The 17,082-nt window shown below is 47.8% G+C and overlaps 1 protein-coding gene across 1 annotated transcript in view; it reads right to left on the reverse strand.

The window, feature by feature from the left end:
- Nav2 (neuron navigator 2) overlaps window positions 1-16,273 on the reverse strand; it is a 728,975-nt gene extending 712,702 nt beyond the window's left edge. Inside the window, exon 1 of the mRNA XM_045145595.1 lies at window positions 15,661-16,273. Coding sequence (XP_045001530.1) covers window positions 15,661-15,735 — 75 coding nt within the window. The 5' untranslated portion in view covers window positions 15,736-16,273. The remainder of the gene's footprint in view (window positions 1-15,660) is intronic.
- Between the last annotated feature and the right edge of the window lie 809 nt (window positions 16,274-17,082).

Here is a 17,082-nt window from a genome sequence, read left to right on the forward strand (position 1 = left end):
TGGAGAGATGGCTTAGCAGTTAAATCATTTGCTTGCAAAACCTAAGGACCCAGGTTCAATTCCCCACTACCCACATTAGCCAGATGCACAAGGTGGTGCATGTGTCTGGCATTTGTTTACCATGGCTGGAGGCCCTGGGGTGTCTATTCTATCTATCTGCCTCTTTTCTCTTTCTCTCCCCAGTAAGTTAATTAAATATTTTTTTAAAAGCTCTGGGTAAACAGTATCAGAACTGAATGGGATTGCAAGACACTAGAGAGGAGGCAGTCTCTAAAAGGTAGGTCCTACTGTTACCTTGTTTCAACAGTAAGTAGACTGAGGCACTGAAAAGATAACCAAGTGACTTGAGCCCAAGTGTCAAAGAAGTATCAGATCCTATTTGAACTCAGATCAGAGCCATTTTCTGTGCACTATGAGACTTGCACAGTGCCAGGTGCACGGTGACAATAAAAAAATCCATTGTTATAACTGCTGTTGTTATTCGTGCCATGCAGCAGGGGTTCCCACACTGAAATCTGTGTATACCCCCTAATGGCATACAACATCATCTAAGTGGTACATCAGACATCTTTAAAAAATGTATGAACATGATTTTATTAGAATATTTATTAGAAAGGACAGTAAGTAGCATATCAAACCCAGAATCTCATTGATATGATCCCTATGACAATTTAGCCTTTAAAATGAGTCAGTGTGGAGACAGATATAAAGTAATAATGGTGAGGTAGAAATCAGTTCCTTGGCACATTGATGTCACGTGTTGGGGTATGGTCAAAATGGCACAGGAATTAGAGTTACCCAGAGCTGTCTCCTAGACCAAGTCTGCTGCCTCCAGCTGTTGAGACCATGGAAAAGTTATCCTACTTTCTGGCCCATTGATTCTGTGTCTGTGGAGCACAATGGGGCCCATCCTGCATCCTGGTTAAAAAAAAAAAAGTGAGGGTTCATGGTGGTGATGTCATAGGCCACAGCTCTGTCCTGAGCCTCTCTGCACCCCACCTGACACCCATCCACAGTGCCTATACTTGCTCCGTGTGGTGCTTGGAACGTAAAATACTTGCCAAAGCCTAATATGTTTTGAATACTTGGTCTCAGGCTGGTGGCATTGGGGAGAGTTGTGGCACTTTGGGGAGGTGGAGCCTCGCTAGATGAAGTTGTTATTGGGGGTGGACCATGAGGGTCATTAGTCCACCCACTGGATGCTCAGAGCTAGCTCACTCAGACTGTTTCCTTCCTGCTGCTGTGACATGTGACAACCCACTGCCTACTCTGCCATGCCTTCCCCACCATGATGAAGCCCGTTGAGACTTGTAAGAGAGAAGAAAATCCTTCCTTCCTTAAGCTGCTCATGGTCTGGTGTTTTGTCCCAGCAATGAGAAGGCAAGTGCTACACTTCATGGCCACTGACCACCAGGAATGAAGTCCGGGTCTCATTCTCAGCAGCAGGTTCTCTCTCAGCACAACTCTAGCTGCCCCTTCCTTCCCAACTCCTCAGCTCTGATGACAAGATTTGGAGACTCCACGGAGTTCCGATTGGAAAGTGCTCCAGGACACAGTGGATATTAGATTGTTTTCCATTTACCACAGGCAAAGGGCTTCACGTGGCTCTAGTAATGCAAGCTGCTTAGCTGCTGTTCCCCTACCTGGGCCCTGCCAGTGACTGATGGCTACCAGAGGCAAGAGTGCCCACAGCACCTCTCCACAAGACAAACCCCTCCATCCATGGCTGTCTGGGGAACAAGCTGGCTCCCTGGGCTTCGTCTCCTGGCTCAGGATCATGGATGGCATCCAGGAAAAGGTATTTTGTCTCTAGGAACTTTCCCTGCCTTCCAGACAGACAGTTGTCCCCCCAAATGACCTGTTTCCCAAATCCCAGCAAAAGGTTAAATCAAGTAGTCAAAGAATTTCACACCAATCCAACAGGATAGTGAGGTCCAAGGATTAGATGTGACATACCCAGTCATAGCTGTCACTCTGGAATGTAAATGACCAAGAGCAGAAATAAACCCCACTCTAAACTGGCTGATCTACCTTTCCAGATAGGTTTGTTTTTCAGAATGTAAATATCATGACAGTTGTTGTAATGAGAAGGACTACTGCAAATGAGGTCTTGTAATAGGGAGTGGGGGCTCAGCTCTTCAGCAAAGACAGCTGGGGTTTAGAGCCGACAAGCAAAGTTAAGAGGTGGGAGCAAGGGAATGGGTGGAAGACATCAGAGATGAGGCGCTCTCGTTATATTGACCTGGCAGGATTCTTGCTGAAGGCAGGTCTTCTACATCAAAGCTAGGGTGAAACTTTGATCAGGTATTAGGGAAGGGATTCTCACCAAACGGACAACATGGTTCTTTATTTTTATCTACTTAGTAAGTTTTTTTTTTGTTTTGTTTTGTTTTCTTTTTGAGAAAGGGTCTTGGATCACACTAAGTCACCCGGCTGGCTCAGATTCATGGCAATCCTCTTCCCCCAGTCTCCTGACAGCTGGGATCACAGGCATGCACCACCACACTCAGTGTGGACAGCAGGTTTCTTGCTAAGACTGGTTGGCCAGGATGGGCCGAAGCTTGGATCTAGACCAGGGACGGTTCAGGAGAGTCTGACTATGGGGTTGGGTCAAGGGAGAAGTCAGCATGCCTGTGGGCCTGACAAGAAGAGGTGGGCCAATCAGATGCTTGGACTGACATGCTCAGGGCAAGTCAGCAGACAGCGAGGTGAAGAGACAGGCAGTGCTGGGACTGGGGCTGATAAGGAACACCCCTGAGGAGCAGTGGAGGCCAGGGTGTGGGAAGAAAAGAGGGGGACTGATGCAGTGAGATGCAAAGAAACAACCAACACCATTAAGGGGGCTCAAGCTGCTTTACTTCCTGGACCTACAAAGCGTGATTGACACTCTGAGGCCATCTGAATCTGTCTCTCTGCTCAGAGCAGTTTCTTTTAAACGCCACACTCCAAATTCCCTAGAGGAATCCTCGAGACAAAGAATTCAAGTATGATAAATGTCTGCAAATCATGACCCAACATGTAACTCTGACATTCTTTCCGCCCCCTCTTCAGCAAGATTTCCCTGAGCCATGTTGGGTTCATTTTTGGTCTGCTTCAGTGCTGAGGTGTTGGGGGCCTCTGAGGCTTTATCATACTAATAACTGGGGGCTAACTCCACAATGCACGACCCATTTTCATTAACAAGGAGGGTTAATGGGAGGGGGTAGATCACAGATGAGCCTAAATAATGGTACCAAACTGCCTGTATTTACTGAAAAGAAAACTAATACATTAAATTTAAAAAAAAAAATGAGTTCAAGTAACCTAACACCACAAACTTCCAGGTAAGCCCAGGTGTCTCAGTCAATGGCTACATCGCCTGTCCCCATCTCAGAACATCACATGGGCTCCTGTGTGTATTCTCCCCCCTTGAAAGCAGGAACTCCTCCCTCCCAGGTCACTCAGTTTACCCCGCATGCCAAAACAAGTGAGGACACTTGGCGTAGATTTATTCACTGCTTCCCCTTTAGGGCACATCTGAACCACTGTTCTCACCTCTTCTCTCACCTCTAAACAGTCAGCCCAGGCAGACATCAATGAAGTGACCTTCCAGGTCACCTGTCACTATGGACTCATGAAAACTGAAAGGGGAGAAGGGGTCTCTGCTGTGAAGGGAGCAGGGAGCCAAATAATAGATGCACCATCATAAGGCACTTGAGAATCCTCACAGACCTGAAGACTCACAAACACAGGACAGTGGCCCTGCAGAGCTCCCAGACACCCTCTGTTCCCTTGCAGACTCAGACAATTAAAATCTCCTTTCTTTACTGCTCAGTGTCACCAAGAACCCAGCTCAGAGTCAAAGGCAGCCCCTAACTCCTCTCTTCACACACCCCCATTCAGAATGCTGCCTCTCATTCATTCAATAGACATTTATTGATCTCTACTCTGAGCCAAACACCTTAAAATGTGTTCCAATGCAGAAACAAACATGGAACGGAATGACTATTACAATACGGAAACTAATTGGTCAATTCTAGGCAGGTTATACATGTGAAACGCACTGGATAATAGCTACAATTCTTTTTTTTTTTTAACTCTTTAGCTTCTCATGAAGATTTTTCAATGCCATTGAGAATTTTTAACTTGTTGCATTTTTAAATTATAACCATAGAGAAAAAATAGTGCTATTTTAACCTAAGCTTAAGACTCTCACAAGAAGCCTCTCATGCCAATCCACCCTCTGGGGTTCCCAGAAGGCACCCCACACACCTAAAAGGCAATAGAAACACAAACTTTGTTGTATAGGTCCCATGATCCCAGGTGACTAGGTTGGTATCCCTGAAATGGCATCACACGGACTAAAGGTCTCAGGATCTTGCACGTTGCAAAGAAGATGCAGGCCTTCTCTGTCTGGCCAGTTCCCAGTGTCCCCAGGGATCATGGGTGCTAGAAGCAGATCCCTGGTCTTTGTTTACTCAGCTCAGCCAGGGGGAAAGGGCCCATGTGCACACCAGCTTATTTCTCTGCCTCCTCTGTAATTCATGTTACCCCAGGTCCCTTGTCAGGACACCCTGATCTGCCCTCCTCAGCCACCTACTGGAACCCAGTCCTTCCTCCCTTCAAGTGAACAGCTTGCCACTGCTGTCTGTTGAGAAGAGTCTCCATTGTAAAAATCCATGCTCCATCTATGCCACCCACATCTCCTCCCATTCCTCTTCCCAACCCCCACACCTCTGTCTTTCTAATTATCCCAAAGAGAAGGAAAGATTAAAAATTAATGCCTGAGGATGGAAGTCAGAGATGTCATTATTTTGATTCAAACCCCAGGCATGCAAGAATGAGATCTAAGCTGTGGGAGCAGGGTAACCCTGGGTGGCTTTCGGAAAACCTTGATTAATTGGAACTCACCTCTAGGTAACCAGTTTCTCCACCTCTAGTGTTGGGTTTTTAGGGGAGCCCATGAATTATAACAAATGACATTCATAAAACATATTCCAGTGAAGATTTGACTGGCAAGTGTGTCTTTGGCTCATATACAACTCAAACCCTACATTCCAGAGCCCTGAGAATGGCAATTTAATGTAAAGATTGACGGGGTCAGAGTGGTCCCTACAGGAATGTTACTTGAAGGAAGATGTACTGCAGACTTGTAGGAAGATGCACTATAACAGAGGTTTACATCAGAAGGAATTTTGTGGCCACAGTTAATCAAAAGTAACCCTAAGCGAGCGAGCGGCAGTTCCTCAGCTCCCGCCCCCTCGACTCCCCCAGGATGTCACTTACAGACGCAGAGTCCGCCAGGCCGAGGCAGCCATATGACAGGAATCCTGACAGACGCCATTTGATGGCTGATGTCTTCAAGTGCCATGTGTCTCATGGTCCTCCCCGCAGTTGTCATGATGAACTTCCCAACGCTCACCATGAAGATACACAGACTTGTAGGTTAAACAAATGATCCCAAATGAAAACCTCCCAAAGCTGTGAGCTCAGCAATACCAGACAATTGAGGTGACATTGCCACCTGCTCCCCTTCACTTTAAAATGCTGTTCTAGCTATTTTAAAGTAGGAATGCGTGAAAACAGCACCAGCCAACAGGGGAAACATAACATCTAAAGAGATCAGGTGAGTATAGGGCTTTGACACATGTGCCAGTCCTGGATCACTTTGTAGGATACAGAAGGAGATGTGGCTCTATTACTACTTTTATTTTCTTAAATGTGTGTGTGTGTGTGTGTGTGTGTGTGTGTGTGTGTGTGTGTGTGTGTAAGAGAGGGAGAGAGAGAGATTGAGAACATGCATGCTACAGCAGGTATTGGTGGTCACAGGACAACCTCGAGGTGTTACCTCCCTCCTTGCTTCTTGTTGGAGACAGGGTCTCTCTTGTCGTTTGCCAGTGGGAAGGCCAGACTAACTGGCCTTAGAGCTTCGGAATTCTCACTCCATCACCCATTGCTCAGGCCCTTGTAGACTGCACACAGGAGATCCCTTGTCTATACCTTTCTGTGTGCGATGGGGAGCTGAGCTCCAAACCACAGGCTTGCAGAGCAAGCACCTTTCTCCACTGAGCCACGTGCCCAGCTCTTCTTACTACTCCTTATTATTGGTCCTGTCCCTCTTCCATCCTGAGGACTCAGTAACTTGGTTCTGGAAGCCGGTGTGGGGCAGGACAGAAAAGCAACGGTCACTCCTGTGTGCTCATGTTCCAGCTCTCCTCATGCAACATCCCCGAGATTACACCAATGGGGAGTGGCCACCTGTGAGGTGAGAGGTGTCTGTGTCATCCTTCAACTTTTAGCACCTTTAAGGGACAAAGATAACTGGAATTTCCAAAGATCTCCAAAATGAGATTTTAAAAACAAAACCTGCCAGATCTTCCTCATTAAAATTTATCTAGGGGGCTGGAGAGATGGCTTAGTGGTTAAGTGCTTGCCTGTGAAGCCTAAGGACCCCGGTTTGAGGCTCAATTCCTCAGGACCCACGTTAGCCAGATGCACAAGGGGAGTCGTGCATCTCGAGTTCGTTTGCAGTGGCTGGAGGTCCTGGAGTGCTTCCTCTCCCTCTCCCTCTCTCTCTGTCTCTCCTTTCTCTCTCTGTCACTCTCAAGTAAATAAAAATGAACAAAAAGTAAGAAAAAAGTTTATCTAAAATAACAAAACATTAGCATTCATTTTTATAACTAAGGAAGGATCTTTTATTCTCTACAAAAAAAAAAAAAAAAAAAAAAAAAAAAAAAAAAAAACCAACTTGAAGGAGAAAAGATTGGAGCTCTTCACCACCTTCTGGGCATCATCCCGTTACTTGATGGAAGGTCATGGACCTGTCTGTGTCTCACATCCTTCGACCACCAGAGATGACACCAGTTGCTCTCCTGTGAAAAGTGCAGGTCATGGTGCACCCAACGGCATTAGAATAATGCAATATAAGGTGACACTGGGGCCACTGATCACCATTCTCCCTGAAACTCCTTGACATCTATACCTGAAACGTGAGTCTGCCACATCCAGATGCTTGCCAAATTCCACTCCTCAGATGCAGTTCCCTTTGTCTGGGCTCAGTTTTCTCTTGGCTTTGCCTTACCCTGGAATAGAAACTTATTACAAAACAGTCAGGCTTCTGTGGCTCTGACCAGGTCCTTGGGACTCGAGGTTGTAGGGGCAGAGATCAGACCTGGTGGGCACCCTGAGTGACATTACTGCCCAGGACAACTGCAGCAAACTGCCAGAGGCCACTGTTCAGCCAGGCATTCCTGTGCTCTCACACAGCAAAACTCCATAGGCTGTATGGCTTAACTGAGCACACAGGCCTCCACGTGGCCTTAGTTCTGTGTGCTTGTGGCCCTGGTGTGTTCTTCTTACAGGGCCTCCGTTCATTCTGGAGGAGGACCTGTCATTAGGACCATGATCAACCTTAATTGCCACCCTAAAGGCCCCAGCTCCAAAGACAATGACATCAGGAGTGAGAGTTTCGACACAGGGACTCGAGGAGGGCATGATTCAACCTTCACAACCAGCATCTACCCCAGGCACAGGACCTCTATCCATCTTCCTGTTTCAAGTTCCCCCAACTGTGCTTCTCCCTCGGGCCTCTCCATGAAGATCTCCAGTTCTTTCTCCTCCAGTGAACCTTCCCTGGATTCTTCAAACCCCCAAAAGAAAGACACTTGCCTAATATCCCTGGTTGAACTGAACCTTGTCTCCATGACCTAAGAACCTAAGCTCATCATTGTAACCCTGGCACTTCTTACTGTATCTGGTTGGCATGCAATAGGTGCTCAATAAATAAATGCCCATGAGTGGATGGATGGTAACTAGTCCTGAGCTGTCTCACATCTCCCCACTGAGATGAGGGAGGGGCCAGCTCTGACCCCTCTGAGAGTTTCTGCCCATACTCAGGCCCATCCTCCTCCACGAATGTGAGGTGTGCTATGGTCAGGCCTCAGTGACCAGCCCCATCGCCTGGCTAACTCCCCTGCCTTCATGCCAGCCAGACAGGCCGGCCAGCCAGCCTGCGACCTGTCAGGAGGCTGAGCAAGCTGGAGCTGCTGCTTTCCCAGCTCCACAGAGCTGCAGCAGAGTGGCCAGGCCAAGGAGCCAGCAATCAGCCATGGCACAGAGCTAGAGGCCTAGCCAGTGGGCTCTTCTTCACCCAGCACCTAGTGTCATATGTATGGACCCAACCACATCGCCAGTACCTCGGGCTCAGTCCACTGTGTAGGAGAAGATGCCTCTACAGCGTGTCTGCTTCACACGCAGCCTGCAATTCACTGCGATGGGACAGTGGAAAGCTGAAGGCAAACGCGAGCATGGTCCAAGGTGAACAAACTGCCACACAGGCCAGTCCCACCAGAGTGTGTGTGTGTGTGTGTGTGTGATGCCACATGGGCCAGACCCACCACAGTGTGCATATATGTGTGTGCGTGTGTGTGTGTGTGAGAGAGAGAGAGAGAGATGCCACATGGGCCAGTCCCACCACAGTGCGTGTGTGTGTGTGTGTGTGTGTGTGTGTGTGTGATGTCATACAAGACAATCCCACCACAGAGTGTGTGCATCTGTGTCTGTGTCTATGTGTGATGCCACACGGGCCAGTCCCACCACACTGTGTGTGTGTGTGTGTGTGTGTGTGTGTGTGTGTGTGTGTTAGGTATAACTGCAAAAGAAGTAGGAAAAGGTCATTTAAAGCCTAATGGAGAAATGAAATGGTAGTGAGGTCCTGCACTGTAGTAGACACTCTTAAGTTTAACCCCTGACCCAAGTCTTTGCCTCCAGAAAATGGGCTGTGAAAGCCTATATAAAGGGAGCTGGGGTATACAGCTCAGTGGTAGAATGGGGTTTTCTGTTTGTTTGTTTGGTTGGTTGGTTGGTTTGAAAACATCTCCCTTTGTAACTTTATTTTACTAGAGTGTTTTTAAGGCCAGTTTCACTCTAGCTTAGGAGGGCGTGGGACGCATGCCGTTCCCTAACCTGTCCTCAAACTCCTGCCACTCTTCCTGCCTCAGCCTCTCAGGTCACACAATTAAGGGCATGGGCTACCATACCCAGCTGGGCAGAGTGCTTTCCTGCCATGCACGAGGCCTGGCATTTGATCCCCAGCACTAGAAGAACAATAAAAATAAATAAACAAGCCTACACCAAAAGCCTGCGGAAGGTCCACATGAAGGGACAGGAACTCCCAGGACTTCCTGCATGCAGCAGGGGCCTAATGCTCCTCTCCCTATTCCTGGTTAATTGGCTGGGTTTTTAAATGCTGTCTGAAAAAGTGTACTAAATGCGGTCATCTCCGCCTGGGAAGATTACTTTGTTTTGTCTTCCTTCTGAGCCTAGAAGGAAGTACAGTTGTCTGGTTCCCATTGTTGCACAGCAAGGACAAGGGCGCCTCCACCAGGAGAAGCTTCAAAGGCATCACTGCTTCAAGATGCTGTATCCAGGAGTTTCCAGAGCCCTCCAGCCACAGACACACTAATGTTTGGTCACATCTGCAATTCCACCCACTCTGTCACTAGGTCCTCACTAATACAGACCTCCTGCCTCTTCCTCATGTCATCACACCCACGCACCTGCTCTGATTCATGCTCCAGACACCATCTAGCCTTCCTCACTGGATGTCTCAAACCCATGCACAACTCTGGCGTGTCTGCTTCTCTTACATATTGTTGCTCCCTCTTCTGCTCATGAGCAGACACAATAAACCAAGAGAACAAGATCCACCTTCACTGGAGCAGACAAGGAGGAGGACCACACACCCACATGTGCCAGCTTTCTTCCAGAAGTATGGGGCGGGGGAGGGTCCTGTGTGCCAGGGATGAAGAGATGGATGATACCAGGCCCCAGACCTGGAGGAGGCATACGGAGGAAACAGTTAACAGCTGCCAAGGCTGCACCTGAGCAAGGTGTAGAAACATGGTGAGGATCCATTCTTCCAAGAGGAATGAGGAAGAGCCTGGGAACAAGGTCCTTCCTGAGCAGACATGACATGTAAGCAACAGCTGAGTGAGGGGATGGCATGAGGGCTGCTCAGACACCGAACATCAGAGTCGACCTGGCAAGGGGAGATGAGAGGCAGAGGGTGAGAGGACATAGTTCCACCCACCTCCACTTACAGAGTGCTTACACGGTGCCAGGCACAGTGCTGCTGGCTTCATGGCTATGCATAATGAAGCACTGCTGGGGACATGGCTCTAGGAGGTCAGGGAGCACTTCCAGGGTTAGTCTGAGGTCAAAGATTTCATGGGGACTGAAGAGATGGCTTAGCGGTTAAAGCACTTGCCTGTGAAGCCTGAGGACCCATGCCCAATGCTCCAGATCCAGGTACACAAAGGTGACGCAAGTGCACAAGCTCACACATGTGCACAAGGTGATGCACACATCTGGAATTCGACTGTAGTGGATGGAGACCTTGGCACACCAATTCTCTCTTTCTTTCATAAAGTAACAAAAAAATGCATGTATTTCGGCTTTCACCCAGCACCCTGATTGTTGGACATGGCATAAAGTGGCCACGCTGGGGTGATGGCTTCTCCAGAGAACAGAGTGAGGACTCAATGACCAAGGTGGTGGTCACTGGACTCTGGCAGAGTCATCTGCCAGAAGAGAGCAATGCACTGCTGCACTCAAGGCAGGAAACCCTGGGCCCATGACTAGAGTGGAAGGACAGGGCAGAGGAGACACGAACACCAGGTCCACTGCAGCTGCGGAGCAAGCGCGTTTTTGCCCTCTGGGAGGTGGCAGAGACATCAAATGATGTAGATGCAATGACTCCCGTGAAGAAGAGAGGCCAGCGGGGCAAGCATGGCCAAACAAGCTCTCTGGAAGTTCCATGCTTGACAATCTAGAGCCATTCAATTGCAAGAAGAATCCCAAGTTTCCCTGCTCTAAAGTCATTTTAAAACTGAGCTCTGGGAAGCTTTCATGCTGAGAAGGTGACAGCCAGGAGAGCATTCAAATCAACCTCCACTGTCAACCACTTAGACATGGAGTATCTCTGAGATGCCCAGCACGATGCCTGTATTACAGTGCTCATCCTCCATGGGAAAGCTCTGCTGTGAAGGACAAACTTCTAAGAAAAGGTAGAGAGAAAAATCAATCAGAAAGTCCTTCCCTTGACTGATCAATAGGTGTCTGGCAAGGAAATTTGACTTCTCCTATCTGAGCTAAGTGGGTTCTTGCACAAAGCAGTACTTGCCCAGCTGGATTTCTGTCTCTGGTGATTAGAACCCCAGGTGTCCCCAGCATGGTCCTGACTCAGCTAGAGATCTCAATTTGACAGGGAAGCAGAGGGAGTCACTTTGGCCAGGGCAAGTCAGCAACGGGGGAGAGAGGAGCTTCAAGAGCTCTGCAAGGGTCCCATCCCCAGCACAGGGTGCAAAAGGGCACACTGGTATCTGCAGCCCACTGCCTGATGACTATGTGGCCAGCTCCTACTTGTCACTGATGTCCCCACCCCAAGGAGCCTGTCCCAGAGTAGAGGCCCCTTATGCCCAGCTCAGTTAACCCACCATTCCATAGTAAGACATGTTGTACATCTAGTTTTGTGGAGTAGCTGCATACATTTGTGAGGTAGAAACAAACATCCCCCAGAATGGGAGGGGGTACTCAATGAGTAAAGCGTTTACCTTGCAAACAGCAGACCTGAATTTGGATCCCCAGGACTCATGTCAAAATACCAGGCTCACCTGTCGTCCCAGCACTCACTGGGGAGGCAGACATAGGGAATCCCTGGGGCTCAGTGACTAGCTTGTCTGGTAGACTCTAGGTTCAGTGGGAAGCCCTGCCTCAAAGAACAAGGTGGACAGCAATAAAGGAAGCCCCCTGACATTGACCTCTGGCCTTAGTATGCATACAAAAATACACACTCATACATACATACATGCACACATATCACCACACACATACACATGAAAAAAAATCCACCAATCTACAAACTTTAGAGCATATACTTTATATCCAGTGAAAAAAATTAAAAATGAATATGAAACTGACTCAGCAGGTAAGAGTGCCTGCTGCACAAGGGTGAGGGCCTGGCAGGGGACGAGGGCTTGTGATCGCCGGAGTTAGATTCCCCAGCGCCCATGTAAAAAGAAAGAAAGAAAGAGCTGGACATGGCCACACACACAGGTAACCCCAGTCCTGTGGGGACAACACGAGCCAGAGGATCACTTGGCTTGTTGGCCAGTCAGTGTGACTGAAAGCAGCAGCTATAGAGCCAGTAACAGACTCGATCTAAGGACACACACAGAAGAGCATTCTCCTCTGACCCCGCACGTGTGCACATGGGGGCACACACTTATGTACACGTGTGCATACACCACACACCACACTGCACATACTCCATATACACATGGCAAAAAATTTACTCCTTTCTTCATGTCCCCACCTTGCCTACTTATTTTCTTTAGCACATAAGCCACTGTCTGCAAACAGACCATGCTGCTGCCCAACATGGGTGCCATGAACTCCATGTAGATATTTAGGTTTTAATTACTTACTTACTTACTTAATTTCCCTGAGCCTAGAACCATGTCATTTCAATCCTTGTTGAATACACAAATAATGGAATTTTGTAACACTAAACAAAAATCTAAGAGCCAGAAATAACCTGGAAACAACTTAAATGTACATCTCTGCAGGAATAGTTATGAAACAGTCATTAAAAGGCAGGAGATAGGTGTCTCTGCAGTGCTCTGATTACACTATGTTAAATAAAAAAAGCAAGTTTCCTGAAATTGTGTGTAGTATTATTGTTTCATCTTATTCAGAAACACAAGCCAACAATAATAAAGAATTTTTTGAAAAATTATAGCCAGGTGTGATGGTGCACATCTTTAATTCCAACGCTGGGGAAGCAGAGGTAGGAGGATCTCCATGAGTTCAAGGCCACCCTGAGACTACATAGTGAATTCCAGGTCAGCCTAGACTATAGTGAGACCCTACCTCAAAGAAAAGAAAATACAAATTAAAAAATAACCTCAGGAACAACAGAAACCAAACTGTTAATGTCAGTTACCACAGGATAGAATCAGGGGAAATAAGAATTTTTATCCTGAATTCTTCTGTGATATTTGAAATTGTAATGTGTGACTTGGATTTAAAACCAAATCCTGTATAGTGCTCTGAGGAAAAACAGGAATCCAACATTGTGACCTGTCCTACAGATATATAGAGCATTTCACTTGATTAACAGGTAGCAACCTCCTAGCTAGTTTATTTCCTTTCATCCCTATAATTAAGTAATGCTATCCTCTTCTGCATAGAGCCCAGTGGTCAGACAGGGCCATACAGTAGCACTGCACATGAGCTCAACTTTCTGCAAATATCAAGCAATATTATAGAAGCTTCACATCCCAGCTGAGCCCTAAACCAGCTGCTTCATCCACAGGTGATGCAAACAAAACCAGGTACATGAGAAGCACCCTTACTGGTCAGGATGGTGGGATGCAGAAAAATCGAAGCTAGGGAGCATTCTGCCTTATCTCGGTTCATCCCACAGTGGTCCTTCCCTAGACTGAGCACACACATGTGTGCACGTGTGTGTGTGTGTGTGTGTGTGTGTGCACATACAGCAATGCCACAAGGATCTGATGCCACCCCACCAGTAACTCACACATGCTTGCAGAGACTTCCCATCTCCCCAGCAGACGCCTGCCTCACTGCTGCTGCCTTTGTGGGATTTTCAGCCAACTCCCCCTAAAGAGGAGCTCTCAGCTCACCCTGGTATCTGAGCCAAAACATGGTGCAGTTGCCTTGCAGCTCCACGGACAAGACATGCCAGGCTGCACACTGTGAAGGTTTCTCATCTTCTCACTTGATGCAAATGGGGTGTGTGTTTACCCACAAACACATACATGCACACAACAACAGAAGCACCATTGCTGCCAAAAGAAACCACTGAAGTGCTATTTCTAGAAGCCCAGAACAGTCATCCAGCAACATGGAACTCAGTCACAATGACTATCAGGGCAAACAATCTCATTCCTTCTAAGAAAGGTTTTAACCATTGCCCAGAAAATTCAGTGGAAAATGAAATGTGATACTCTATTAAGCCTTATTTTGCCAGCACAAGTGAGGGCTCACCCAACCATGGAGAGTCATTAAAATGGATCTTACATATATCATTATAAATTTAATAATCACCATGACGGCTAGAGTTCAAGTTAAAATGAATGTCAGCTGAGCATGACCAATTGATGTCACCCCAGCTGCCACTGAGCCTCACTTGGGGTTGTATCCTCCTTCCAGAGGCTCCATGTACATGTGGACCCAGCCCAGCCTGAGCCAAGAACAGATGGGAAACGCAGACAGCTACACCTAGCCAAGGAGGAGCCATCATAATTGCGTATCATCTCGGTGCACTAGCCCAATTAAAATGTTCTGCGGTGTCAGAGGTCCCAAATGCTCCTCCACTGAGTGTCTGGACACCAAACCCAGCTTATGCACAAATACAGTCATTCCTCATGTTGCTCTTCACAAGCAATTCTCCTGCTGTCTCTCAGAAAGCTCGTGCTGAAATAAGATGTCCAGCAAGCTACACACTTGGTAAACAAACACCATGAAACAAATTCCACATTCCCAGGTGCCTGAAACAGTGGGTGTTCTTCCTGAATTACAGTGGCCACAGTCTCAAGAGTGGGTTTTTTTAAGGAATGAAGTCAGTATCTTTGTTTTTAAAATGCATTTCCATTTATTTTTATCCTTTGATAGGGTAAAAGATATCCTTTCATACATACACTCACACAAGTACACATACTCACCCAGCTAAAACATGATGAGCTGAGCTGGAAAGTGAGTTTTCACTTTCATGTGCATTTCTTTCACACTAGGAAGAATGGATCTTTGCGAGCACAAGGGAAGAGACAGCATGCCCGAAGTTTGTCCACCATCACACATGGCAGAGGAAATGCACAGAGCCTGGCCCTTTGCCTCTCAGTTAACCCTTGCTAGCCCTGGCACAGTCATGCCTGGTAAATAAAAACTCAGCCTCAACTTCCTTCCTAGACAGCCAGCCGCACAATGCTCCTCTCCAACATGCCTAGCTTTTGAAGACAATTTGAACTTTAACTGGCAGACATGAGACCTGGGTGACTATGGCTTTCAGACCAATGACAGCAAATGGTCTGTACTCAATGGGTCATTTTAAATGGCTGTGGCATTCTCACAAATGGGGCTAGTAAGTACAGCAGGATATGTTTGTGATCCATGTTCACAAGATCCAGTGGACTACACAGAGAAAATCTCCAACAAAACCCACGGGAAGAAGCAATGTTTTTAATGGTGCTAAGTGTATATGAACTCCAAAGGGGCTACAGCACAAATAAACACATACTTGATTGAAAAACACCAGTACTTCTCTTAACTTTCTTAAAGCCTGAAACTCTTTGTCTTTCTATTACATGATTCTTTTCTTTATCTCTCCACTTAACTACCAACAAATCAAAACAGCCTTAAAAGGGCAAGGCCTGGGCCACCACACTACCTCCTTAACCAGAGAAGACAGACAGGTAGAATCAATGAATAAACATCTGCTGATACTCAGAGCTACACTGAACCACGCCGAGCTGAGCTAGACCACGCTGCAGCAAGCTGGACCGCGCTGAATCAAGCAGGACCACACTGCGCCGAGCCCAATGACACTGTACCAGGCCAAGCAACTCCAGCACCAAGAAGCAACAAAGTTCAGTCACTTACCCTCTTTTGGTCTTCCAGTCCATGAGTGACCAGCTTTCTCGGCTGCTGCTGGCTGCCCTCAGAGATGGACTCCATTTCCCAGACATAAAATCCCAGTCTCCCTCAGCGGTGCTTCTCTCTCCAGCACAGCGATGAGGCCCACATGCAAGAGGCGCGCCCTCACCCCTGCAGACCTAGTCCGCCAGAAGGAGGGATGTCTGTTCTTCAAAGGCCCTCCTGTCTTCTTAGGAGCCACTTGGGAAGCTTGCTCATCACCATGGCACTGGTGCCGGGGAAGGCTGCTGCCAACATCATGAGAACAGGAACTGGGGTTCTACTGAGGGCCTGCAGTTCACTTCACCAGAACCCAAAGGACAGACTGGGGTAAAGAAGAGTCCATATCCTGGGGCATGCGCCACATTTCTGCTCCCCAGAAATCCTTTTCTTTATTGTCTGCTTGGCACGAATAATTTATATGTCAGTAACAATGTAAATGGGCATTTAATCCACGGAGCTGATAACATCCACATCCCTCTCTGGCAGCCCCTGGCTCCCATAAGTCACCATAAGTACCACGTTGCCAGCCACCCCGCGGAGCTCCTGCCTGTGCTCGTCTTTGCCGTGGCTCCCCTCCTGGCTGTCATCTTCCTGCAGTGGCACCCAGACCTGAGGGAAAAATGTTCAGTGGTCAGGTTTGTCTTCTGTAGAGAAGTGTGGGAGCAGGCTGGTCTACCCACCATCTGGAGCCACACGGCTAAGCCCAGCCACAGCCAGCGCTCTTCCTTCGAGACCCTCAGCACTTTGACCACATCCATGGGCAGCACACCTGAGGGTTCCTTGCTTCTCCTGGTCTTGAAAGAGCAGTACAACCCCATAAAGGAGGAATTATCTTTCCAACCTGCATGGGGAGCCTCACCATCATTGTAGTCCGAAAAAGGCATGATGAAAGAGAGAGAAAATGGCCTGTGAGGCCCAGAGCATCGTCATTCCCCATTCCCGTCGTTACAGCTGCTGGAGACAGCCGAGCACCAACGGGGAAGACGAGACTCCCTAGATCTCAGAGAGTGAAGTAGCTGTGGCACAGAGCAGAGCTGCATTCCCAGCCTGGCACCTGCAGGCTGAGCAGCACCAGTCACCTCCTGTCTGACGTCACAGAAACCGGAGGGGCAGGGAGGGAGGAGAGAGGACGGGACCACTGCACAGAAAAAAAAAAAAATTGCCACTGGCTGTACCCTTCCCTGAACAGTTTGAGAGGTAGAGACAGGTCTGAGAGTCTGTAGAAGGGTGCATTAATAGACAATTATGAATGCCTCTTCCCACAACATCAGCACCATGAGGAAAGAGGGGCCGAGGGGAGAAAGGGCTGTATTAAAAAGGCACCAGTGTCTCGCCAACATTTTTTAACCAAATGCTAGCTACTCTGCACTTGGGGTGGTGCCAGTC

Source organism: Jaculus jaculus, chromosome 3 (assembly GCF_020740685.1).
Source record: "Jaculus jaculus isolate mJacJac1 chromosome 3, mJacJac1.mat.Y.cur, whole genome shotgun sequence".
In the NCBI taxonomy this organism is placed as follows: domain Eukaryota; kingdom Metazoa; phylum Chordata; class Mammalia; order Rodentia; family Dipodidae; genus Jaculus; species Jaculus jaculus.